The sequence below is a fragment of the Colletotrichum scovillei genome (genome assembly GCF_011075155.1).
Source record: "Colletotrichum scovillei strain TJNH1 chromosome Unknown Contig00003, whole genome shotgun sequence".
NCBI classification, from domain to species: Eukaryota; Fungi; Ascomycota; class Sordariomycetes; order Glomerellales; family Glomerellaceae; genus Colletotrichum; species Colletotrichum scovillei.
This window is the reverse complement of record NW_023336261.1, coordinates 3,926,868-3,950,300: the sequence shown is the minus strand read 5'-3', so window position 1 is coordinate 3,950,300 and position 23,433 is coordinate 3,926,868. Positions and strand designations below refer to the sequence as shown.

General features: G+C 54.2%; 5 protein-coding genes across 5 annotated transcripts; all 5 read left to right on the top strand.

Moving 5' to 3' along the window:
• Positions 1–11: 11 nt before the first annotated feature.
• Positions 12–1,206, top strand: HER10_EVM0006499 (pre-mRNA-splicing factor SPP2; the record flags this gene model as incomplete). The annotated part of the gene is made up of 1 exon (XM_035476082.1): positions 12–1,206. Exon 1 carries the CDS (start codon positions 103–105, stop codon positions 1,204–1,206), a length of 1,104 nt encoding a protein of 367 aa, XP_035336129.1. The 5' UTR covers positions 12–102.
• An 883-nt stretch (positions 1,207–2,089) lies between these two features.
• On the top strand, positions 2,090–3,800 carry HER10_EVM0005526 (uncharacterized protein; the record flags this gene model as incomplete). Its single annotated transcript, XM_035475139.1, has 1 exon — positions 2,090–3,800. Exon 1 carries the CDS (start codon positions 2,172–2,174, stop codon positions 3,798–3,800), a length of 1,629 nt encoding a protein of 542 aa, XP_035336045.1. The 5' UTR covers positions 2,090–2,171.
• A 463-nt stretch (positions 3,801–4,263) lies between these two features.
• Positions 4,264–7,918, top strand: HER10_EVM0002517 (GPI ethanolamine phosphate transferase). The gene has a single exon (XM_035472224.1). The coding sequence runs from the start codon at positions 4,423–4,425 to the stop codon at positions 7,612–7,614; it is 3,192 nt and encodes a 1,063-aa protein (XP_035335755.1). The 5' UTR covers positions 4,264–4,422; the 3' UTR covers positions 7,615–7,918.
• Positions 7,919–8,437: 519 nt separating this feature from the next.
• On the top strand, positions 8,438–11,611 carry HER10_EVM0012785 (NTF2 and RRM domain-containing protein). Its single transcript, XM_035483188.1, has 4 exons — positions 8,438–9,405; positions 9,468–9,542; positions 9,621–10,682; positions 10,737–11,611. Exons 1-4 carry the CDS (start codon positions 9,217–9,219, stop codon positions 11,043–11,045), a joined length of 1,635 nt encoding a protein of 544 aa, XP_035336699.1. The 5' UTR covers positions 8,438–9,216; the 3' UTR covers positions 11,046–11,611.
• An 8,535-nt stretch (positions 11,612–20,146) lies between these two features.
• On the top strand, positions 20,147–23,348 carry HER10_EVM0001795 (PH domain-containing protein). Its single transcript, XM_035471530.1, has 2 exons — positions 20,147–22,092; positions 22,159–23,348. Exons 1-2 carry the CDS (start codon positions 21,584–21,586, stop codon positions 22,859–22,861), a joined length of 1,212 nt encoding a protein of 403 aa, XP_035335689.1. The 5' UTR covers positions 20,147–21,583; the 3' UTR covers positions 22,862–23,348.
• The last annotated feature ends 85 nt before the right edge of the window (positions 23,349–23,433 follow it).

Here is a 23,433-nt window from a genome sequence, read left to right as displayed (position 1 = left end):
ACCGACCACTACTTTCTGCGAACCACCGTGCCAGGCTACAACCACGAAATTTCTCTTTCTCTCAAAGCAATTCACAACACATGCCTGGCGACACTCAGCGCCATGTCAGACGGTACGAAAGCTCCGAGGATAGCGATCAGTTTCGGCGGCTCCTCGAGCTCAAAAAATAACAAGAGACCCTTGCGCCCAGACCCACCATCATCACTCGGCAAACGGTCAAGAACGAATGCGCTGAACAACTTTGACTCGGACTCGGACGGCGAGCGCGATCATGGCCGCGGACGACACGAAGCGATTACAGAACTCGGCGGCGACTCTGATCGGAAACGAGAGAAGAAGCCCCGCGAGCTGGTGATTGAGAAGCAAAGCAACCGCGACTGGAAGGCGGAGTTGCGCGGGCGCAGGGGAGGCAAGAATCTGCTGCCTGCCGAGGTGCAGGTGCAGCGAGAGCAGGAACGGAACGGCGCGCGGCAAGATGCAGAGAGGGAGCCCGCCGACGCGGAGAAGCAGATACAATGGGGTTTGACCGTCAAGAAGCGCAAGACGAGCGAGGAGGATACCACACCCACAGGTCAGGGTGAAACGGCAGCAGACGACGACAATGACGGTCAGGGCGGCGATCGATCACCGAAGGAGAAACGATTACCTCGCACAGCGGACGAAGACGCCATGGACGCCTTACTCGGGAACAAGCGCCAGGAGGAGGAAGACATTGTCATCCAGGCCACGGAGCAGGATGCCTACCTCTCCGACATCAAGCACGTAGGAGTGGACGCGACGCTCGCAGACTACGACGCGATACCGGACGGCGAGTTCGGCGCGGCGCTGCTGCGTGGCATGGGCTGGGACGGCAAGATGCGCGGGCCCAAGAAGAAGCAGCCGACCGAGAGGCGGCAGAACCAGCTCGGTCTGGGGGCTAAGAAGCTCGAGGGCGCCGAGGACCTGGGGCAGTGGAACCACGGCGGGAAGAAGAAGAGCGGACGGCCGCGGCTGGACGAGTACCGCCGCGAGGAGGAGAAGAGGCGCAGCGAGCGCAAGGAGCGGAGGGGCGAGAGCTATAGGGATGAGAGGGATCGTGAGCGGGAGAGGGACCGAGATCGAGATAGGTATGGGGGTGGGCACCGTGATAGGGAAAGGGAGCGGGATAGGGATAGAGATCGGGATTATTACAGCTCTAGACATCGGAGCGGCGACTCAAGACGATGAAGAATCTGCGGCGGGTTCGGCAAGAGGCTGTTCCCTGTTTCAGGTTGTGGTAGAATTGAATAGTTTGTCCACGGATAAATAGACCAACCGGACATATTATTCACGATGTTTCCAAGAAGAAATTCATCAGCAAGCGCTGTTGTCAGTGGCATCGGTTACGCCCATCAACCTCAGCATACTGGGTTCCAGTTACCATCATGACTTCGGAACACGATACCAGAGTACGACCGGCCCGATTGTACGTGATGGGATACCTTGAAAGCCACATCCTACTCAGGTTGTTTCCCACGTCCAATAAGGCCGAAGACTCGCCGTGACTAGACAGCCTTAATTGATGGCGGCGCTGCCTCCGCATTAACTACTTCGTGTACTTCCACCTGACCGCTGGTTCATTGTGGGGAGGTGGAAACGCCCAACATTTGCAAAGTATGGTACGCAGGTCTTTAGTCAAGTGAGAATCACGGAGGCCGAAGAAACCGTGATGAGAAAGACTTCAAACCCCATGGGGCTTCGCTGCATCCGTCTGGGGATATTCCCCTTAGGCGCATGATCCACGCAGCCACGCAACCCTGAGGGTTGGTTGAAGATACCCAGGTCTCGAAGAATGTGGCGCCTTCTCGTGGGCATCAATAACCACAGTCGTTATCTGTTTAAAGTTTGTCATAGCAATGGTGCCCCCACGAAGGCTTCCCTCTGTCGTATCATGGAGAAGGAGCTCTCGTGTCATGGACCACTTCGACCTTGGAGGGCAGTGACCGCTGTGGGCTATGGGACACCTGCAGTTCGTCCCATCGGTCTTGTTTTTTCCCTTCTCGTCCTCCTTCGCCATCCTACACATATCTCTTCGGCCTTTTCCTTCTCCCCAGATAACATTGCTTCGTTCAACACATTCTGGGTCGAGCATTTCTTCAACTCCATGTTTACAACTCAGCTTCAGCAATATTCCATCGATTGCCCATTTCATCATGTCGTCTATACACGAAAAGCCCGTGTCCTCTGTACAGGAAGTACAAGATAAGGAGATTCCCGATACGATTGCCTCCAACCCGGCGGCCAAGGCTGCCAGAGACTACGAAGAGCATCACAACTACATGCAGACCGTCTCGAAGTACCTCCCCGCGATCAAATGGTCCATATTCTTCGCCATGACCATTGTCGGTGAGGGCTACGACCTCGCTCTTATGGGCAACTTTTTCTCCTTGGATCAGTTCCAGAACCTCTTCGGTTACGCTCCGCAAGAGGGCGCTGTCAAGGAGATCCCAACACTCTGGCAGTCCTTGATCCTTACTTCGAGCCAGGCCGGTCAAGTTGCGGCCATGTACTTCGCCGGTCTGTCCATGGACAGGTTCGGTTACCGAAAGACGATGATGTTCTCTCTCGGATCGATCATGGTACTTCTACTCGTCAACTTCTTCGCGCCGGCGGTCTTGCTCACGGGAGGCTATAAGGCTGGTCTCGGCATGATCTTCGCCGGCGAGTTCCTCTTGGGACTCCCTTGGGGAGCTTTCCAGGCCTGCGTTCTACCCTATGCTTCCGATATCTCGCCCCTCAAGCTTCGTCCGACTCTCACCACTTTCGTCTCCATGTGCTGGATTTTCGGCCAGCTCTTCTCGACGGCGGCAATCAAGGGTGTTGCGAACATTGAATCCAACGATCTCATGGCATACCGCATCCCCGTCGGCATCCAATGGATATGGCCCCTACCTGTTCTCATCTGCGTCTTCCTTGCCCCCGAATCGCCTTGGTGGCTCATGCGCCAGTCTCGTTCCGACCTCGCACGCACTTCCCTTGCAAGACTCAACAAAGATCCGACTTATCCAGTTGACGGCCAGGTCAAGGTCCTCGAGCTCACCAACGAGCAAGAGAAGAACAGCCAGGAAGATTCCAATATCACGTACCTGGAGTGCTTCCGCGGCACCAACCTTCGTCGTACCATGATCGTCGTCACCATGAACTTGACGCAACAGCTCTGCGGTTCGGCTCTTATGTTCTACTCGGCCAAGCTATACCAGAAGGCCGGCATGAGCAGTTCAAAATCATACGACTTTACGCTGATTCAGTACGCGATCGGCATCATCGGCATCGTCTCTTCTTGGCCCCTGATGAACTACGTCGGACGCAGAACCATTTGGCTCTGGGGATTGATGGGCTCCATCATTCTCATGACAGGTGTCGGCGTGCTAGGTTTCCACAGCGACCGGCACCCGGCAGTTCCCTGGGTCATCGCAGTCATGCTCGTGATCTTCACAGGAGTCTACAATCTTTCCATCGGACCTCTCGTGTACGCTATTAACCCCGAGATTCCTTCGACTCGACAAAAAGCCAAGACACTTGTCATCGGCCGAGTAGCCTATCTCATCGCAGGACAATTCAACATGTGGCTTTTGCCAAGGATGCTGGAAAACGCTCCCAACGGATGGGGTCTTGGACCTCGGACGGCGCTGGTGTATGCTGCTATCAACGCCGCCTTCTACGTCTGGGCCTACTTTTGTCTGCCGGAGGTCCGGGACAGAACTCAGGCCGAGATGGATGAGCTTTTCAAGCTCAACATACCTGCTCGAAAGTTCCGTAGTACCGAGCTGACGGCTGAATAAGGTGGTTTGTGTTTGTCAGCTGTTACCCAGCAGTTGTCCAACCTCGTCTGGTGGAAGAGATCAAAGGGAGACGTCTCTACTTCCTTTGTATTAGGCCCAGTTCAGTTTCGCGTGGTTTTGGAGTTCAGTATTGGGATAACGCCTTACATGATAATTATGAAAAGTAAAAGTTTTGGGAATTAATCTTCCTTAACGTATGTCTGAGTAACAGAAGCTACCTCCAAGAAGCATGTCTCGGCACTGCTCTATTATGTGTGCAACATCGGTGATGACATACCCATCCCAATCCGAGCTCTGTTAGTGGCCCAGGGGTTGCCGGCACCAAAAGGTGCAGGATCCTTGGCCCCTGAGTCGCGTTCGTCTGCCCCACCAAAGCTGCCGCTGCGGCTGCTGCCGGAACTTGGTGGACTTCCCAATTTTGAGCTCCTTTCGTCAGTTCGAAACCGTCTCTCCTACATGCTGCGATCCGCAAAGCAGCCACAACACACGAACACGACTCCAAAGCAGGGGCTTGACAGCTTCCTTTAACCCAATGGCCATCGAGTGCCAGCCTTAATATTTTATATCTTTCTTTTCCTTCTTCTTGTTTTTTTTAACACGCTACCAGCTAAGACAAGCCACAATGCCTCAAAAATCTCCCAAACCGAAGGGTCCGCCGCCCACCGACTACAAAGCCATCGCCGAGCAATTCGCCAAATTGAAGCGCCAAAGGGAGATCGAGGAGGCTAGCAGATCCCCCGAGGAGATCAAGGCGGAAAAAGAACGAGCACTCCTTCGCGAGAAGCAGCGCGAGGTGTTTGAAGGCCGGCGCAAGAATGCCTATGAGCGTAGATGGTGGTGGACTGTTGCGTTCTGGGCGTGGATGCTGTGTCTACATGCTATTGGCATCGCCTTCTTCACGAGCGGCTTTCTTCTGACGCGACTGGTCCTTGACGAGAAGTCCAACTGTACGGCACCCCCGCTCGAGCTCTCGTCGAGCTGGAAGGGCCAAGGCACGGTCCAGGGCGGTTGCTGGCACCCAAAGTCGTTTGACAAGGCCGTGGTCGTTATCGTCGATGCGCTGCGGTACGACTTTACGGTTCCTGTGGAGGACCAGGCTCCTTTCCACAACGCGTTGCCTTTCTTGCACGAGACCGCCGTCAAGTCCCCGGAACACGCTTTCCTGCGCCCCTTTATCGCCGACCCGCCGACGACTACTCTCCAGAGGCTGAAGGGTCTGACTACTGGTACACTGCCCACGTTCATCGATGCCGGTAGCAACTTTGCTGGTACCGCTATTGAGGAGGATAACCTTCTCATGCAGCTGAAGGACGCTGGGAAGCGCATCGCGCACCTGGGCGACGATACTTGGATGTCTTTGTTCCCCGGTTATTTCGAGGCCAACGTGAGCAGAGCGTACGACAGCTTCAACGTCTGGGACCTGCATACCGTCGACAACGGGGTTATTGATCACATCTTCCCTCTTCTCAAGCAGGAGCAGAAGGGCAAGTGGGATGTTCTCATCGGTCACCTCCTTGGCGTCGACCACGCCGGCCATCGTTATGGACCAAACCATGCGGCAATGACGGCCAAGCTCCAGCAGATGGATATCTTCATCCGCGATCTTGCCGCTCAGATCGATGACAATACTCTGCTTGTCGTGATGGGAGATCATGGCATGGATAGCAAGGGCGACCATGGCGGCGAGAGCGACGACGAGGTCGAGGCAGCTCTGTGGATGTACTCGAAGCGCCCTTTCTTTGGCCGGACCAAGCCCGAGTTCAAGCAGCCCCCGACCATGGCCAAGGTCAGACCGGTCAACCAGATTGATCTCGTACCAACTCTGGCACTTCTTCTGGGCATCCCGATCCCTTACAATAATCTGGGACGTCCCATTGAGGAAGCTTTCGCTGGCAAGAAGGGCAAAGCCTGGGATAATCTGGCGGCTGTATCACGGTTGACCGCTGCCGGCATCCAGCGATACCAAGACTCGTACTTTGCTGCCCGTGGCATTGATCAGTCCAAGAGCGCCACGGCCGGTCATGTATCGAACCTCTGGAGGAAGGCCGACCGTTCATGGCAGTGGAAGAACCACCAGGAATCCTACGGCTTTTTCAACATGTTCCAGGAGGAAACCCTGCGCATCTGCAAGGACTTGTGGGCCCGTTTCGATGTGCCCAAGATGGTGACGGGTATTGTGGTCATGGCGGTTGGAGTCATTACTCTGCTCGTCTATGCCTCGCGCGACGAAGACGAGGATTTTGCTGTTCTTGACGATCTCGAGCTGGATCAGGCAGAGATGAAGCTGGAACTTCAGGGTGTCCAACCCGATGGAACTGCGTCGTACAAGACTCTCCACGAGAAGATCTTCCTTGCGGCAATTCTCGGCGCTGTACCTGGAGCACTGGTTGGCGCCGGATACTCCGTCTTCACCGGTCCCGAGGATCTGGTCTACGCTGTTGCTGGTGGCGCTGTCACTAGCGCGCTAGGTGTCCTATTCTCGCTTTATGGCTTCGGCAAGACTCTTCGCAATCTTCTGCCCAACAATATCTGGGGTTGGCTCGCAGTTCTCTTCACGGTCAGCCAGTCCATTGGTTTCGCATCAAACTCATACACCATCTGGGAGGATTCGATCCTCCTCTTCTTCATCACGACTTTTGGCGTAGCGAACGTCTTTGCCGCGTTCTCGGTGCCTACGATGCGGGAACGCACCCTCGCGATATACCATTCGGTTCTTTTTGTCATTCTTGGTCGGCTCGCATCATTTTCCAAACTCTGCCGTGAGGAGCAAATGCCCTACTGTACTTCGACCTACTATTCCTCGGCTACCTCCTCAACGTCTTCTACCTGGCAACTGGCCATTCCTTTCGCCGTCGCCCTTATCCTGCCTTCCATCATCCAGTCTTTCCTTCTGCCTACTCGCAATTGGGAGGGGCTCGGGCCAGCATGGATCGGCTATGTCTACCGCATTGGCTTGCTTCTGTCGGCATCGTACTGGGTCCTCGATGCCGCCGACAATGGCGATTGGTTTCCAGACCTGCCGGCCCAGACCCTGAAGAACGCCGGAACCTATATGGCCCAGGTAATTCTCGCCCTGGTTTTCGTAGCGGGCACTACCGCTTTTGTCTGGGCGCCGCCGTTGGTCTCGATCTTCAGAACGCCTACCAACGCCGGTCCCCAGATCACTGTTTTGGGTTATGGCAACACGCACGGCTCGAGATATCTGCTTCTTCCGATGAATATTGTAGGAGCCTGCATCCTCCTATCCAAGCCTATGGGAGGCGGCGCTTTGGCCCTAATGTTTTGGCAGATTCTCTCGCTCGTGGAGATTCTCGACCTTAACTCGTTGACAAACGAGGCGATTGGACCCATTATGCTTGCAATCATTGGCAACTTTGGGTACTTCAAGACGGGCCACCAAGCCACACTCAGCAGTCTCCAATGGGACAGCGCTTTTATCCCGCTATTCACCATCAGATACCCATGGAGTCCTATCGTCATGGCCCTCAACACATTCGCGGGTGAAATCGTTGCAGTCGCGGCCGTTCCTCTCATCGTACTCTGGAAAGTGAGTCCTAAGAGAAAGGGAGTACTTGAGAGCGTCGGCAGAGCGCTGGGCATATTTGTTGCCTACTTCGCCGTTGAGTCTTTGGCAACTATGGCGTGGGCTGGGTGGCTAAGGAGACATCTCATGCTGTACAGAGTGTTCAGCCCCCGCTTCATGATGGCGGCGGCTCTCCTGCTGGTGGTAGACTTGGTTGGACTCGTTATCACGCTCATCGGCGTCAGATCCAACACGATGGCGGTGAGCGAGGTTTTTGGCTGGGTTGAATAAAATTGCCGTTTTGGTCAGTTCGATAGGAAACCGAACAACAATACCACTGTATCATCATAATTGTATAGTCATGGGGAAAGCATCCGGCCGGGGAGCTGATGAAGGCAGTGTGTGAACAAAAGACTGAGGTTTGCTTTGGCGCCTGACAACCGTATTATTAGCTTTGTCCTTTGCCTCGGTAATACCCTGCCACAGCGTGTCGACGTTTGGAGAATGGACGGGCATTACAGGACGATGCGCCTCTTTGAATGAGATCAAAGGACAGCCGGTTATCAGGCAGATATGGAACATGCACCTGACAGAGCATCAAGCGCTCCGCCCATCGGAGCATTGGTCAATGGCAGTTGCCATTCTACGTCTTTGAACCAGTTGCTTCGATGCTGGAGCTGGGGAGCTTGGCCAAGAGCTCCGGGTTTGACGTGCTACGCTGATTATATAAGCCGACATTTCGGTACTTGAGATGGTTTCTGGGGACTTCTAAAATCAAGCAAAGGTTGCCGGGGCCATAAGTATCAGGGAAGCTCCCAGATGTATCAGGATCTGTGCACAGTAAACCCCCACTTGGATCGGTAATCAGCTCCCAGGCCTGGCGCCGCCTGCCGCAGGAGAACCGTGGCCTACCTTAGAGGAGCACAGGGCACGTCGTGGTCTGGCAGCAACAATTGTGTGTTATTTTTTTTTCTTCTTGGTCCCTTTGCCCTTTCCACATCTTCGGATTGCGCCTGTGGTAAGGTAAAGGTACCTACGGTTGGTACCCCCGGGAAGTCCAAAAAAGTGTCCCTCCCTGCTTCTCACGACATTTCGACCGCAAACGAAAATTAGAAAATAGGAAGAAAAAAGAAGACCATCCACATCCACGTCCCACTCTCTCCTCCCACTTCGCAACCCGTTCCGCTCTTCTTCAGAGAAACCCGCCCGCCGCCGCCGCCCCGAACGACCAGATCTGCTGAACTGAACACACACAAAAAACCCACACACACACCCTGAGCCGGTTTTATCCCAGTGTCCCTCTGCCTCTGAACTGTGCACATTCATTTTTCCACCCTTCCCATCGACCATCCCTTCTCTCTTTTGATCTCCGCACATCGCTGCTGCTCTCGTCACGCGTCTCCATCTTCTTCCACCTCAAGCTCCCGCCGCCCCCTCGCATCGTCGTCGAAACCCTTTTTCCGGCGTATCCTCCTCTTCCTCCTCCCGTCTTCCACCCCTCCCGTCCTCGGCTCTCCGTCATCAAACCTCTTTCGAGTCACTTCTGAGCGTTTCCCTCACGGCCCAACACATCTTTCGAGGTACGCTCTTTGGTCATCCATATCGCTCGCTTTGCATCTGCTCTTCCTCCCCTCCGAGCTTAAATCTTCTAATCCTCTACTCTCCGCTCCCATTGGCGCATGTCGTAATCCTAACATTCCATCGTTCAAAGGGTCCTAGCTATCGAATATCCTTCCGCGAAAGAAGAAACCTCCCCGCAAGCAAAAGCGAAAAAGCCCCGCAGAAACCTCGAGCTTTCGCCCTCTCGCGACCTTCCATCGCCGTCTTCCTCCTCCCTTCTACCTTCCTTTCGGTCCGATTGCGCCCAGATATCCAGATTTCACAGAAGCAATCATGGCAACCAACGGTAACTACACACACCCGGACCAGTTCAAGGGCGCTGTCGAGCCAACATCATCAGGTCCCACCTCAACCAACAATGCCGTCTCGGCTGGAAACAGCAACCTCTCTAAGGATGAGGTTGGCTGGTACTTTGTCGAGCAATACTACACAACCCTGAGCAAGAACCCGGATAAGCTTCACGTACGCATCCAACTCGGCCCCCCTTCCGAGATGCTTCTTTGAATACTGACACGTATCCACAGCTCTTCTACGGAAAGCGCTCCCAGTTCGTTTATGGTATGGAGGCAGAGGTCGCAAACGTGTCCGTCGGCAGACAAGTCAGTTCTTCCAACTCTCTCTGTGCTACTTCGATGCCTTTCGAAAAGCTCAATCTTGCTGACCATCGCACTTCCTAGACTATCCAAGAGAGAATTAAGAGCCTCGACTTCCAGAACAGCAAAGTCCGCATCACAAACGTCGACTCCCAGGCCTCTTTCGACAACATCGTCATCCAGGTCATTGGTGAGAGCTCCATCAAGTCCGCCGAACCCAAGAAGTTTGTTCAGACCTTCGTCCTCGCGCCTCAACCCTCCGGCTACTTCGTTGTCAACGACATCCTGAGATATATCAACGACGAGGAAGAGGAAGAGGCCGCTCCTGAGGCTGAAGCGGCCCCTGAGGAGCAAGCCGCTCCCGAGGAGGTTGCCGAGGTCTCTGCTCAGGCAGAGGCTGAGGAGCCCAAGGTCGAGCAGACCCCCGAGGAGGCCACTGGCCCCGCTATCGATGTTGACGAGGTTGAGAAGAAGCTGGAGGAGGTTAGCGCCGCCCCCCAGGACGTCGCCTCCAACAACGGCGATGCCGAGCCCGCGGTTCCCGAGCCCGCAAAGGTTGCTGAGACCAAGGTCGAGGAGCCTGCGGCTGACCCCGAGGCCGCTGCGAAGGAGATTGCTGAGGAGGACGTCACCGAGCCCGAGAAGCCTGCCGACCCCTCTCCCACCCCTGTCGCTCCCACCAAGGCTCCCGCCGCCGCCGCCGAGCCCGAGAAGCCCAAGCCCGCCCCTGCGCCCGTCCCGATGAAGCCCATGTCTTGGGCCAGCCGTGCTGCCGCCGCCGTCGGACCTAAGCCTGTCGTGCCCCTTCCCAAGACCGCCACTCCTCCCGCTGGCCAGGCCAAGGCTCCTGCCCCTGCTGCTCCCGCCGCCGCTCCCGTCAAGGAGGCTGCACCCGCTGCCGATGCCCCCGCTAAGGAGGCTCAGGCCCAGGCCGCCAAGGAGGACTCTCCCTCCGCTGAGTGGCAGTCCGTCGGAGCCGACTCCAAGCGCCAGAACCGCCCCCAGTCCATCTCCCAGGCACCCACCGAGAACTACGGCACCTTGGGATACGTTAAGTACGTGACTGACAAGGTCAAGGCCGAGGACCTTAAGGGTGCTCTGGCTGCCCACGGCGAGCTTACCTACTTCGACATCAACCGCCAGAAGGTAAGATATCAAGTGCCCTGAATGATATTGAGTGGCAGGCTAATGATTGAATAGAACTGCGCGTTTGTCGAGTTCGCCACTGTTGCCGGCTACCAGGCCGCTGCCGCTGCCAACCCCCACACCGTCAACGGCGAGAACATTATCGTCGAGCCTCGTCGCCCCAAGGCCAACGCCTACGGCGGTAGCAGCTACTCCTCCAACACCCCCCGCGGCAACGCCACCGGCGGTGGCCGTGGCCGTGGTGGTTTCGAAGGAGGAAACCGCTCCGGCAGCCAGGGAGGTGGCCGCGGTAACTTCACCGGTGGTCAGGCCCGTGGCCGCGGCAGCGTCCGTGGCCGTGGTGCTTCCCAGACTGCTGCTTAAAGCAGGACAGTCATGTGCTAGCAGCGCCGTTCAGGGTCACATCTACCTAAATGAGCTTTTGACCGGCGATGTCGACACGAAGTATCGATCCTATCATCCACTATCTTGCGTGTAGTTACCACCCCCTACACCACGATATCTATCACCCACGACCACCACGACGTTCAAACTCGAGTTCACTACTTCCCAAACCAACAATATTCTCACGGTCGTCAGACGATCACTGACGAAGGAGAGAAAAGCTACAGTCACCTTGATTTCTTTTGCAAGGAGTTCACAGGGCAAGGGCGTGGATTTACACACCGTTTCCTGTACTTTTACACCCCCCAAAAATCTTTTCATTTCTCATTTCTTGTCTTTTGTTTTCTTCTCGCGCTTGCGTTTTTCCAGCATTTGCATCCGCGCTCGTGGCAAGGCAACTCCTTCTCCCCGGGGATGATTACCTTCGTCCCAGCGCAAACAACGTTTTGAGCTTGCTCTTTCTCACTTCTTCACTACCACAACCAAAAATTTGATGGCGGTCAAGGATGGAGTTCCCTGTACATTTGGGCGAAGTTGGAACGGAATCAAAGGGGAAAGGGGAGCACTTGGGAGGAAAAGGGGGGATCAGCATGAACAAAAGTTTTGGCGTCCCATTGCTTTTACCGAGAGAATTTGTCTTTCTGGGAGAAAAGGAAAGGAAAGGGGGGGAATGGGGAAAGGAGGGAAAGGGAGGGGGAAAGCCTAAGGGGATCGGGGTGATGATGCTGTACCATACCAAGACCGACACACACACACACACACACACACACACACACACACACACTCACAGACACACAACCACTACACCGAAGATCCGTAACCCGGTTCTTTTAATGAGAAACAGACGACAATTACTAATGGGCTTTTGTGGAAGTTTTGCGGTGATATCGGTGATATGTTTGCGTACTGTGGTCCAGCGCCTTTGGACTTCTCTTTGTGTACTCTGCTTCTGTTTAATATGTTTATTCGATTTGCTGCTACACCTAGTCCAAGTTGACTGAAGATGAAGAACAACTAGAAACTTGACACAACTTGAAGCGTACTACTCAAGTAGAGGTGCAGTTTGCTCTCATGTCCAACGACTTTGCGCTTTGGAATATAAAACGGCAAGGTTGGGGTTCCTGCTTCCTTTATGTCTGGATTCCGTCTTGCTTTGTTGTTGATTGCAAACTTGTCCTTTTCTTCCGTGAGACTTTCCGTGAGACTCGAGACGCCCTGGCTATTTTGAGGGTGATGGGATGCGGTAGAATAGCCAACTATCACAGGAACTCGATATTTTGGACGCCCGCGCTGGGAGGAGAAGTTGGAGTTGGTAAACGGGGCGCGAAGACATGCGTTCCATGGGCTCGAGTTTTATATTTGAAGTGTTCAGGCTTGGGGACTGTTATTTTCGTCTCCTTCTTCTTCTTCTTCTTCTTCTTCTTCTTCTTCTTCTTCTTCTTCTTCTTCTTGATTCTCTTTTTTTTAGAAGAAAAAAAACGTGGTTTCATAGCAATACTAGGCGTTGGCATTCCTATCTGTTATTCATATTCTATAGTACATAGGAATTTTGGCCGAGTTGTTGAGAGAGATGTGTGGTTTGCTCCATGTCCGATCTACAACATCCACAAAGATCACCGCGAAGAACCCTCGCAAGCTCGGCAGAACCAAAGAGGATGAATGAAGGCGAAGTCCCCTCCTGATGGTTTATCTTGATATCACGGGATGATGAGTATAATGGCCAAAACCTTGGGGGGCCATAAAGACTGTAAGTCGAGGTTATGTGGTAGTTGAACGGGTGGGATAGAAACATATCTCACTTCAAGAATTCATGTTTGGCCAACGTCTCTCGTCGTAGAGTCGCTATGCCAAGCCGTCCCATCACATACAAGAAACCTGAATTCGTCAGGAATAAAGACGCGTTGTGTATCCGAGCGCAAACATCACAGGCTCGATGGGAAAAGGCATGCAGCTTTCGTTCTCGCACTTCGTTACGAGAACGGACAGTCTATTGGGTCTCGGAGATATGGAAAATAGGTGGAGGGAAAAGTAGTTGATGGTCCCCTCCTCTCAAGGGCAGCGGTAGCAGCTTATGGCAAGCGATTGTGCAGCTCGATTTCAAAATTCGAGCTTCATGGAAAGGCATAGATTTCTCAAAGCCTTTACCACGCCATCTCTTTTTTTACGTGTGCGGAATCCGTTCTTGGAGTATGATTCGTCTGTAGCTGTGGTTTTCCAAGGCAAAGCTACTGCTGGGTTTGGAATTCAGCATCTATGCGAACCTCTTCTCGTCCCGTGTGTTCTTTCTGGACACGATGTGGTTTATGGCCTGCTTTATCTTGAACTCCTATCCTATGAATATTGTGGTTCCTCAGATGGGCCGTGACCAACATTGGAGTGCGTGAGTAGATGGTCTACGAAACCATGTGAGGCAGGGGAGGACGGTAAGGGATATGCCTCGAAGATCGAGTCTCGAACTTTATCAGAGGCTCTTCATCGGGTATGTAGATAAATCCCACCGGCACTATCTTGATCGAAAGCGCACTAGAGAGAATTCCACCTTCCTCTTTACCCGGCTTCGTTCCCATCCATGCTTGGCTGCGATGTGGAAACCGACACCGTCGCCATCTCGTTCACGCTGGCAAGGAGATCAAGTCAGTTCCGCCTAGAGAAGGGGGAACTTTGGGCCCAATCGCTCGCATCTCTAGAGCCTTGTGTTCGACTGTGCTTACTGCGAGTACTACGACGACGTTACTACCATGGGCTTTCTGGTTCCTGTACCACGGCGCATGTCATTCGCGCGCTGTGGGGTGGTGAGGTTATAAACACCCGCAAGAGGAGAGGAGGCACCGCCGAGAGCGACGAGATCGAAGTCCGTCGTCGAGGCTCGCCTCGTTGCGCTTGCTCGTTGCATCCGATATCAACCTCCTCTTCCTCACCTTCTTCCCTCTCGCACCGATTCAGGCTCGGAGACCGCATCACGGTCCTCTGGGCGAAAGCGCGCCCCACGTAGCACTATGAACTACAAAGGTTCCAAGAGAGAGAAATGGCGAAAAGGAAAGAAAGGGCGCAAAGAAGCCATCCTGGCTTGCAAAAGGCGGTCGATAGTCGAGAGAGCTCTAGACCACGTTGTGGTGTCATTGGACTAGACCTACCTGCCCAGCTTGATCGTGTTTTCTCCTGTTTCCAAACATCTCGATTCGATTGTCGAGGCTCAATGGGAGGTGAACTAGCCAAGTCGCTTAGACGGGCTTGAAAAAAAGTTTCCTCTTTACAAAAGAACCTGGGGAAAACAACGTCGTATGAACAAACGAACCCTGTGCGACTCCAGAAAGACCAACCCAAACTATTATTGAAGTCTTGGGGGCTCCATTCAGAAATGGCACCCGGAATTACCTCCCGCCTTTCACCAGGAGTATGGGACGCGCGGGTTGCACGTCTGATAGTTTGTCTTGATGATCGGACCACATGTTGTGCAGGGTCGACTGACAAAGGGACCAATGTGGAAATTTCCAAAAGTTCGTGTGCCCTTTTGTCTGAAACCCCTCGAGTTCAAAACCTCGTCGCCAAGGCCCTGGGAAGCGCTGACCGTAGGCCGTTGGTATGCGAATTTCGTCTCCACAATCGTCGTACAGAGCTGAGAGAAAGTCTCCTTTTTCGCGAGAATGATGTACGTAATAATGCCCTTACTGCCGAGTCCCAAGGCCAGCAGCATGCGTGAGCGACAAGTCGGAGGCTGCCATCCACGCACGCACTCTCATAATGAGCGGATCTCGTGTGTATTTCTATTCTGTCCATCAAGGTACGGCAGCGACTACGATTACTGTATTCAGAGTGGTGTACGGAGGCTTGCAGCTCAAAGTCTTGGCTTGCGGGCTTGGCCGGCCAACTGGGGTAAAGGCTGGGGATTTTTGTGATCTCCCCCTCGCAACCTAGAACGTCAGACTACGAAGTACTCCGTAGGTGACTGGTAGCGATTTGCTGTAGCAGCTGTCAGGTTCGCCGGCTCGGTGAAGGAATCAAAGCCCACTTGAACAAACGGTGCTGCTTTCCCAGCCGGTGATGTTGTGCTCGCTGATGCTCATCTTTCTGTTGGTCTTTTTGCCGGCGAGCTCGGCTCGGATGTTGCGAGGCATGCGGTTGCAGATGTCTTTGCTCTTGCACCCACAGTTCTTTTTTACCCCCTCCCTGTTTGCTTGCGACCTTCTCGATTGAGATGGCGGTCACGTCAACTCTGTGTGGTTGGTCGGTACCTGGACCTCGATTAGAAATGGTCCAGGAGATGCCGTCTTAGCCGTCGACCCCCCAGCTTCCTCGGGCGTCGAGAATCTAAAGAGGGGAAATCTTGCCGTTGGGTTGTATTATTCTCCGGCGCGCGTGTTCTAGGTCGCAGAGCGGCATGCTGTCATCACTGCTTTCAAAGTAGTGCTTTGTACGTCTCCGTGTGGACAATGCTTCCATCCTTGTAGTGGTAGCATACGGAACCCAAAGTGTGAGTGGGCTGGGAATCCGTGAGCAGGTGGCCAGACTTCGCCGCGCTTGTTCTTGCGAGGGGTTGCAACAGTCCGGTAGCCAGCATGCAAACAGTTTTGCTGACCGATGATCACAGAGCCAGGATGAAGATGTTCAAGTGGCAGATAGGGAACTGCCGGCGATAATCAAAGATCAGCACCTTGGAGAGCGGCTAGACAGTGGAGATTATTTGGAGATTTCCGTCGTCGATTCTTGTTTAGGAAAGAATACGTCTTTCGAGTTTGGGTTTCGTCGGTGTTGATGACTGGCGAGCTGTTTCTAGAATATTGCCTGTTCCGAGGTAGAGCGGCATGGGCAAACTTGCGTTAGAATCAACGTCCTGTCTCCTCAATGACAACAAAATATTGACAGAGACATCGTTGACAAACGAAGCCGGCCTAGCAAAACAGGGCAGGGCGAGCATTCAGCGGCAGCCAGCTGGAAGACGGGGCGTGAGCTGTGGTGCGGGAATGGCGTCCACTCAAGCTTTCCAAGAAAATTCCAAGAGATTGGGCGAAGCCGCTAGAAGCAGAAACGGGCGGCTGGGTTCGGGGGGCGTGTGTTGCGTGGTGGTATTGGCCTGGCCTGCAACAGACTAATTACCTCCATACCAGTCCGCCCTCAGTGATACGTGACATTTGCTTGACAGGCCCCAAAAGCACCATGTTCATCTGTGGAAGAAAAAATCGAACGCTGGTATGGAAGGAGGGCGTGACGTTCGAGTCGCGACTGGCGCCCCCATAGTCAAAACCTGACTTCGTGGCGTGCCGGAGGGGATCCGAAGGGCGTTTTCTGGGGAACGGGGGGATCTGGAGGGGGTCCCTATCCCAGCAGGCATGGCATGATGGATGGGGTAGGTATTAAACTGCCACTGTCAACGGCTGGCTCAACGATTGTGCTGATGGGCCGGATGTCGCGGAGAGTGCTCCGTTCTGTAAATTGTGGTGAGGCAGAGCGTACGTATTGCGCATGATAATCGCAATATGAGAAACGGCGCCATTGGGGCACCAGGGCCGAAGCGAAAACTCTGCTCCCAAAGGCAGCAGCACGGTATACGAGGCGCGTCTGCAAAAGTTCGATTTGTTCTACCCAAACTTGCACGGCTGATGCTTGGCTTGAGAAAGTACTGTAGGCTGGCAGGTGGCTGACCAACGACAGGCGATGGACCGGGGGAGATGTTCGAGTTAGTGTTAGCAAAAGGGAACGGCTGAGTGGGATCCGCTCGCAAAAGATCCTTTGGACTTTTGCCAATAATTGGGCGTCCATCCAAACGGACACTCCGCCCTGCGCACTCGCAGACTGCAGTAGGACAAGCGCTCAAGCGAGGAGAGGCGAGAGTGTGTGCGCGAGGGTGGCAGGTGGTTCGGGCCAGCCGCCGCTCTTGGCATTTGCCGTTCCTCGTTTCGTTTATGCACCACTCTTCCCGTCCAAGCCCAAGCCAGCAAACAGCACTGGTGTGTCCCGCCGCCGTCAATGTTTCGGGTGGGCATACGCGGGTATAGTGGGCGGTAAGGTACTGTCACTTTGTTGTAGGTTCAAGGACGCCAGTGGCTGCCTCCGTTTCAGCGGACGATATTCAGGCTGCGGACACAGACAATCGTCTCTCGGCCGATTCGAGAGTCCAAGCCACTTGAGGACGGGATCGCCATGTGCATCGAGCTTGGCCGCGCCCCCGTTCTAGTGCTAGGCGGTGCTAGCCCTCCATTGACGTCCATTAATGATGACTTGCAGTGCAGAGCCAAGGATTCCCGAGCCAGCAAAAACGGTGACGGCGGACGGGCGGCGGCGACGGCGTCGGCGGAAAGAGAGGTATAGTTGATGGAAGGGGAGGCCATGACATTGACAGGCAATTCGAACGTTAGGGGGATAGCATGGCGACATGGATTATGCAGAAATGCTTGATTGTGCGGTCGGAGGGCAAAGAGAACGGTAGAGAGACTGGGGGATGGTCAGTGGACGACGAGGGTAGACTCGGGCACCGTGGCGGATATCTGACCTGTTTCGTCCTGGTCTTGGCCTTTGGTGTTGGTCTGGGTCTCGAGACAAAAAAGTGTGTGTGTGGGTGGGCGGTGTTGGGTACAAAGTATCGGTGCTTGTGCTGTATGTGTGTGTGGTATGGCATGTTTTAGCACTGGCATGTCGACGGCCATGCCCGTTCATCCCATTGTTTGTATTCCCGTACTACGAGGCATCCAATTGAACTCATTAGTAGTTGTTCAGACGATTCTTTTGGGAAGTATGCGAAGTCTCATCGTCTTACCAAGTTCTATTCAATTGTGCGGACTGCGGTTTCCAACCTGAATACAGATACTGAGAGTGAGGAACGTTTGGTTCGCTGGCGTACGGAGTCCTGTAAGTGTACTGTGGAACGTAATGATATCTGGCACCCACGTAGTCGATCCACTTGACATTTACCTTAGAATTTACCTTAAACCAAGGTGGACTCGGTTTACGAAGCTCCAGAGTCCAGAGTCGAGTGCTCCACAAGCAGTCAGCAAGTGGCAGTTGCCGACCAAGTTCCGTCTCTGTCTATATCCGAGGAATCCTAGTTATTGAATGACGCGGACATTGTATGCAAAGGGCCTCCCTAGAGAGCCTACCTTCCTCTGTTGGAAGGCTAGAGAGACGTTGTTGCCGGAGTTGAAGCCGAGTTGCGACGCCTGACCTGGCCTTTACCTTGATGAGCACAGGTGCAATATGACGGATGCTACCTGCCTGCTCCATGGCATAGAGAATTAAGCTACCTAGAGAGAAAGAACAAGTCTCGCTGTTAGTGTTAGTCTGCTAGTGTAAGGTAAGGTAAGGTCGGGTTGCGTCCGACTCAAGCGGTGGGAACTCGAGAACTTTGGAAGGTAATGGGAGACTTCTGACTGAGAATGGAAGTAAGATAGGTACGTAGGGAGGGTCCACGCCAGGCTAGGCCCCCGCCTTTCTGTGCCGTAATGCCGTAATTGGTGCCATTGGGAAAGGCATCCATTCAGCTGACCTTCCGTCGTGGCTTCTATTTGGTACAAAGACTTTGCCGGCAACTCGTCCAAGGGTGAAACGGAGGATGGGATTCGCCAGGTAAGATAGGCACCTGCCTTACGCTCCAACTTTTGCAGACCTTCCTTCGTATGGAGCAAGGTACCTCGATACTTTGCTAAGGCTCAAGCGGGCAGGTTGATATTCGGTAGAATTCAAGCATTTTGCACCCGGGCCTTCTCACGCTGCAACTCTCTCTCCCGTCTTTCCATGGTAAGGTACTTTCACTAGTACGGTAAGGTGCATTGGTACCTTCCATTGGGTCATCATCTTCCTTCCCGTCCAGTCCTTGTTTGCCTGCCCGGCATCAATCTACAACGTTGGAGACGAGGCGCCCTTCCTTGCATCAGATAGATACATTGCGGTTGGAGCTTTGCGTCTTCACCGACCACTTGTTCTTTTCTCTTGCCTTGCCTTACTCTTCTTCTCTCCTCTGTTCTGTTCTTGTTTCTCGTCTGCAGACACTGTTAGACACACTGTTAGACTCGGGCAGTAGTACAAACGCCCGTTATGCTCTGGGGGCCAATCTCCAAGGTTGCAATGCAAATGACAATGCCAGAGGACGTTGACCTACGAGAGACCCAGCCTCTGTCCCTCTCGTCTCCAAATACAAAGATACCCTGCCGTGCTGCTGGGTCTAGGCACAACGGGAGGTAGCATTGCCATTATACCGTCCACCAAAAGGTCAAAAGATGAAAAAGCTGGGTGGTCTACTAGCAGTCTAGCACAGGCCAAGGGGGAAAAAAAGTACCTCGAGTCCGCGCCACCCCGGTCGCCGCATGTCTTTCACCTCCCCAAACGGGTTAGACCTGTCTACAAAAGGCCTCGGTCCACTCGGCGCTGTTCTTGCTTCCACAATCCACCACTCTGACCAGGACGGGGACCACCACGCATTTGCACCAAAGGGCCCTTTTCTATTTTTCCTTCACTGCCACTACCTACCACAGTGCTCCGTACGCAGTATTGTTAGGTTGCCAAACGGATGAACCGCTGGCCACTCACCACTCAGGTTTCAGGAATTACTCGTGGGTGTTCGTCTTGACGATCATCGGCACCGAACTCGCCCTAATTCTTACTCGACCCTGCCTGCCTGCCATTTGCTTCAAGGCCGGTTCCTTGTCCCTATTCTGGACTCACGACCACCCTGCCGCTTTCATCCCCCCCCCCTCGTTCATCTGCCCCTGCTCTGCCGACCTGCCACGCCTGCCTCAACCTCTCAAGCCGACGGCCTGCGTTTCCGTTTGCTAGCCGCCGCTGCTGCTTGCTGCTTGTGCTGCTCACCCTCTGTCTGAATGGAACACCACACTTCACAACTGTACGGTAGAAGCGCCAGACTGCAAATCATCATTCCAAGCAATCCGACAAAGAGTCTGCCCATCTGCCAAATCGCGCCGAGGTACATATCGAGGGTACGCGTACCAAGTACGGATATCGCTGCAGCATCGCATTGAGTCCTGGTACTGCCAACTGGATACTGCCAGCTGGATACGTACCTTCGGATCATTAATTGAATCGCACCTTGGCTGATCGATACACTACGTCCACGCCTACCGCCCGGCCAGAATCCGAGCCTCCATCTCTCCTCTTTACTCTCCAATTCTCCATTATCGAATCACCCAATACCTGCAAAAATCCCGACAGGGACCGATTGTAGCGCGCATTTGGTTCGACCTTTTGAAGTTCGAAAAGAAAGCGGGAAAAGACACACCCGTTCTACTTCGTACCCTTTGCAACCTCAACTTCACTTCTACCAACGGTGAACCCCGTCCATACACAGCACTCCGTACATACGCCGTGCCCCGTTGAACTTCTCTCAACCTTGCTTGGGGTCCTGTTCAACTTCCGCTCGACACACGCCTCCACACCCATCAACCAGGTCCCATCCGTCCATCCATCCTTCTCTGATCACCACAAGTCGCGCGGTGGCCCCCCCAGGAACACACCAATTACCGTACATGGTCTTCACTCGCCTTTGGTTTCTGTTACCATATTCTTTCGCCATATCACGCCGTCCTTGTCAGCTACGCAACCACGTTCCCACCCGCCGCTCTTCAACGAGCCCTGTCCTGGCCTGACCCGACGTCCGATGCGCATGAGATCCGCCCCCAGAGCCAAGTCCCCCTTGCGGCCCTGGTCCTTCAACACAGACGAACTGCCCTTGCTGCGCGGTCCCGGACATCGTCTCCAACCTCTCGCGCCTCTTCTTCGGCCCTGCACGGGAATCGGTTCCCTCATATCCGGCTTGTACTGCTTTCATCATCGGGCTTCCTATTCAGTCCAACCTTGTTAAGCGGCTCTTCTTTGCGCTGGCACCACCCGATGACTCGACGCCTCCCGTTTCGCTTCACTCCTCCCGCCAGCCCGTTGCAACCTTGACCTTCCATCCCATCTCGTCTGCGTCCTCCACAACCACCACTCCTCCTCCCATCTGTGCTTCCTGTGCTTGCTCGTCGTGCTTGTCTCGAACCGCACCTCGCTCGCTCCAGGAACCGGATTCTATTCCTACGCCCGGTCATTGGAACCAGGCCTATTACTTGGACCCGTCGCTCCATTGCCACCGCTTTCTCGCTTCTCGGCACATCACTCCATCCCTCATCCACCTTCTCACCACGACACCTACACATCCACACCACCAAGGTTTCCAGTCCTTTCTCCATACCTACGCATTCGTACCTGACTGGACCTAATCCACTCCCCGATCTCATCTCATCTACCGGTCTCGTCCCAGGACCCCTTTGCATTTGTTTTACGTTACTCTGCCCCGTGCGGCCCTAAGAAAGAGCCGCCGACAAAAGGCCCTCACCATGAAGTTTTGCGGGTCAGCATAACCCCCGGGCCAAGCACATCTCGTGAATCCCTCGTTCCAGGGAATCCGTCCGAGACAGACGCACGGGAACGGGCCTCTGCCTCCGCTGCCACCCGCCGCATGGTGGTCCTGGCCTGACACGACTCGTCTGTTGCCGGCTCACTCGTCTCCTGTCATATAAAACCTCATCTGCCCCATGGATCCCCGCAGCGAGGACAGCGGAAATGGACCATCTAATACCGCTGTGCAGCCGCCGCCTCTCCGGCGGCGACTATCGATGGAGGAGGACTATTTCTACCAGGAAGTCATGACTTCCCCTTTCCGACGACCATCACAGCCGCCACCATATGAGCGGGATGCTAGACCAAGACGACCGGTGGCACCCAGGGTCAACTCCCAACATGGAGTCGGGGAGGATTTGCCAGGCTATTCGTGCGATATCGAGTTGGAGGGCGTGTGGGTGAAGAAGATGGAAATTGAAAACACAACCAAACGGGCAGAGGACAGAAATTGGCACACCACTATCGTACAACTGCGAGGCACTGCATTGAATTTTTACAACGTGAAGAAGGACTGGGGATGGGGCAGGACGAGAGACGGACCGACCATCTCGCCCGACAATCCGCCATGGGTGCGGAAGGCATCTCTCGACAGAGCGTACAGTCTTCAGCACGCCGATATTGGTATTGCTGCCGATTACAAGAAGTAGGTTGCCTCGATTCTCAGCCTCATTCCATGCCAAGACCTGCCAAGAGACTGACTCCCACCTAGGAGGCGATATGTCATTCGTGTCAGGGCCGAGGAGGATCAGTTCCTTCTATCCTGTATAGAATTAAGCACGATGGTTAGGTGGTTGGAGGCTCTCTTCGCCGCCATCGATGTTGCCGCTCCCATCGACGACCGTGACTATCCCCGCGACCAGAGCATCCCCCGCATTCAACGCATCCGCTGGTTCCGTGGCCAGACACCAGCACCGACGAACAACTACCCCGTACCGACGCCAAGACCACTGAGTCCTGAACTCCGCCGCGTGGCTTCTGCCGAGGCACCCGATCCCTTCCCAGCATCTTCGACCATAGAGGGTCTCGTTCACCAGGCCGTCGTCAACGAGCGCGGCGAGACCAACGTACTAGACAGCGAGTCTATTTACGGACCCGGACCTGGGAGGAACGAGTTGATCAGCAGCCGCTTGTCGACAACATCGTATCCCAACGAGGCCATCGATCCAGACACTGGAAAATGGGCACCCGAGCATCAATGGAGTGCGGCCCACGATCTGCTCTATGCCAAGCTTTGCTACTCTGTTCTCCTGTTCAAGAGCCCCCGAAAGTCAAACTACATCATCAGCAAGGGGAAACGATGGTTCGTGGATTGGGCAACAGGTCGCATGGTGCGCGTACTGCCGCCAGCCTACGGCGAGATTGATTTCTTCGGCCCTTGGCAAGTCATCCACACGGAAAACAGGAGGATTTAAGATGGATCGTTGTTTCTCCCTCACTTCTACTGCACATATACATACCCCGTGCCCACGTCAACGACGAGGGCCTTTCTTTCGCATTGACACGAGGAAGAATCGCAAGATTCGAACGATACGGATTTTTACCATACATTACCCAGAGGCTGGGCGGTCGGTCGGTACGGCGGCCAAAACAAAATCGGGCGGGACGGCGCGGCATATGCATTCGGTTGGCTCTTTTCTTTCTTTCTTCCTTCCTACTTCATCTCCATTCCTCTCAACCTGTTCTCAGTCTCCTTTGTCATTCATGGCGGGTGAGAGAGAGAGAGAACGAGAGCATAGCTTTGCGCCAAGCATATCATCATTGGGCGGAGTTGTCAAGGGCAGCGGCAATGCTCGCTGCCCCAAATTTCATTATTGTCCTCTTGCTTTTTCTGTAGCATGGAGTATTCAGCGTTGGCATCGCGAAAGCCTTGGCACCGAACATATTCGTTAACGATGGGGGACCCTGAAGGAAACTTCCCATTGGTCTTGGCCGAGGCGTAGCCTGGTCGACTTGAATATATTAAACGTTAAGAACATGACCTGGA

Coding starts and splice junctions, on each gene's coding strand:
- HER10_EVM0002517 (XM_035472224.1), top strand. CDS start 4,423: ATGCCTCAAAAATCTCCCAAACCGAAGGGTCCGCCGCCCACCGACTAC.
- HER10_EVM0001795 (XM_035471530.1), top strand. CDS start 21,584: ATGGATCCCCGCAGCGAGGACAGCGGAAATGGACCATCTAATACCGCT. Junction 22,093..22,158: donor ATTGCTGCCGATTACAAGAA/GTAGGTTGCCTC, acceptor ACTCCCACCTAG/GAGGCGATATGTCATTCGTG.
- HER10_EVM0012785 (XM_035483188.1), top strand. CDS start 9,217: ATGGCAACCAACGGTAACTACACACACCCGGACCAGTTCAAGGGCGCT. Junction 9,406..9,467: donor AGAACCCGGATAAGCTTCAC/GTACGCATCCAA, acceptor ACGTATCCACAG/CTCTTCTACGGAAAGCGCTC. Junction 9,543..9,620: donor ACGTGTCCGTCGGCAGACAA/GTCAGTTCTTCC, acceptor CGCACTTCCTAG/ACTATCCAAGAGAGAATTAA.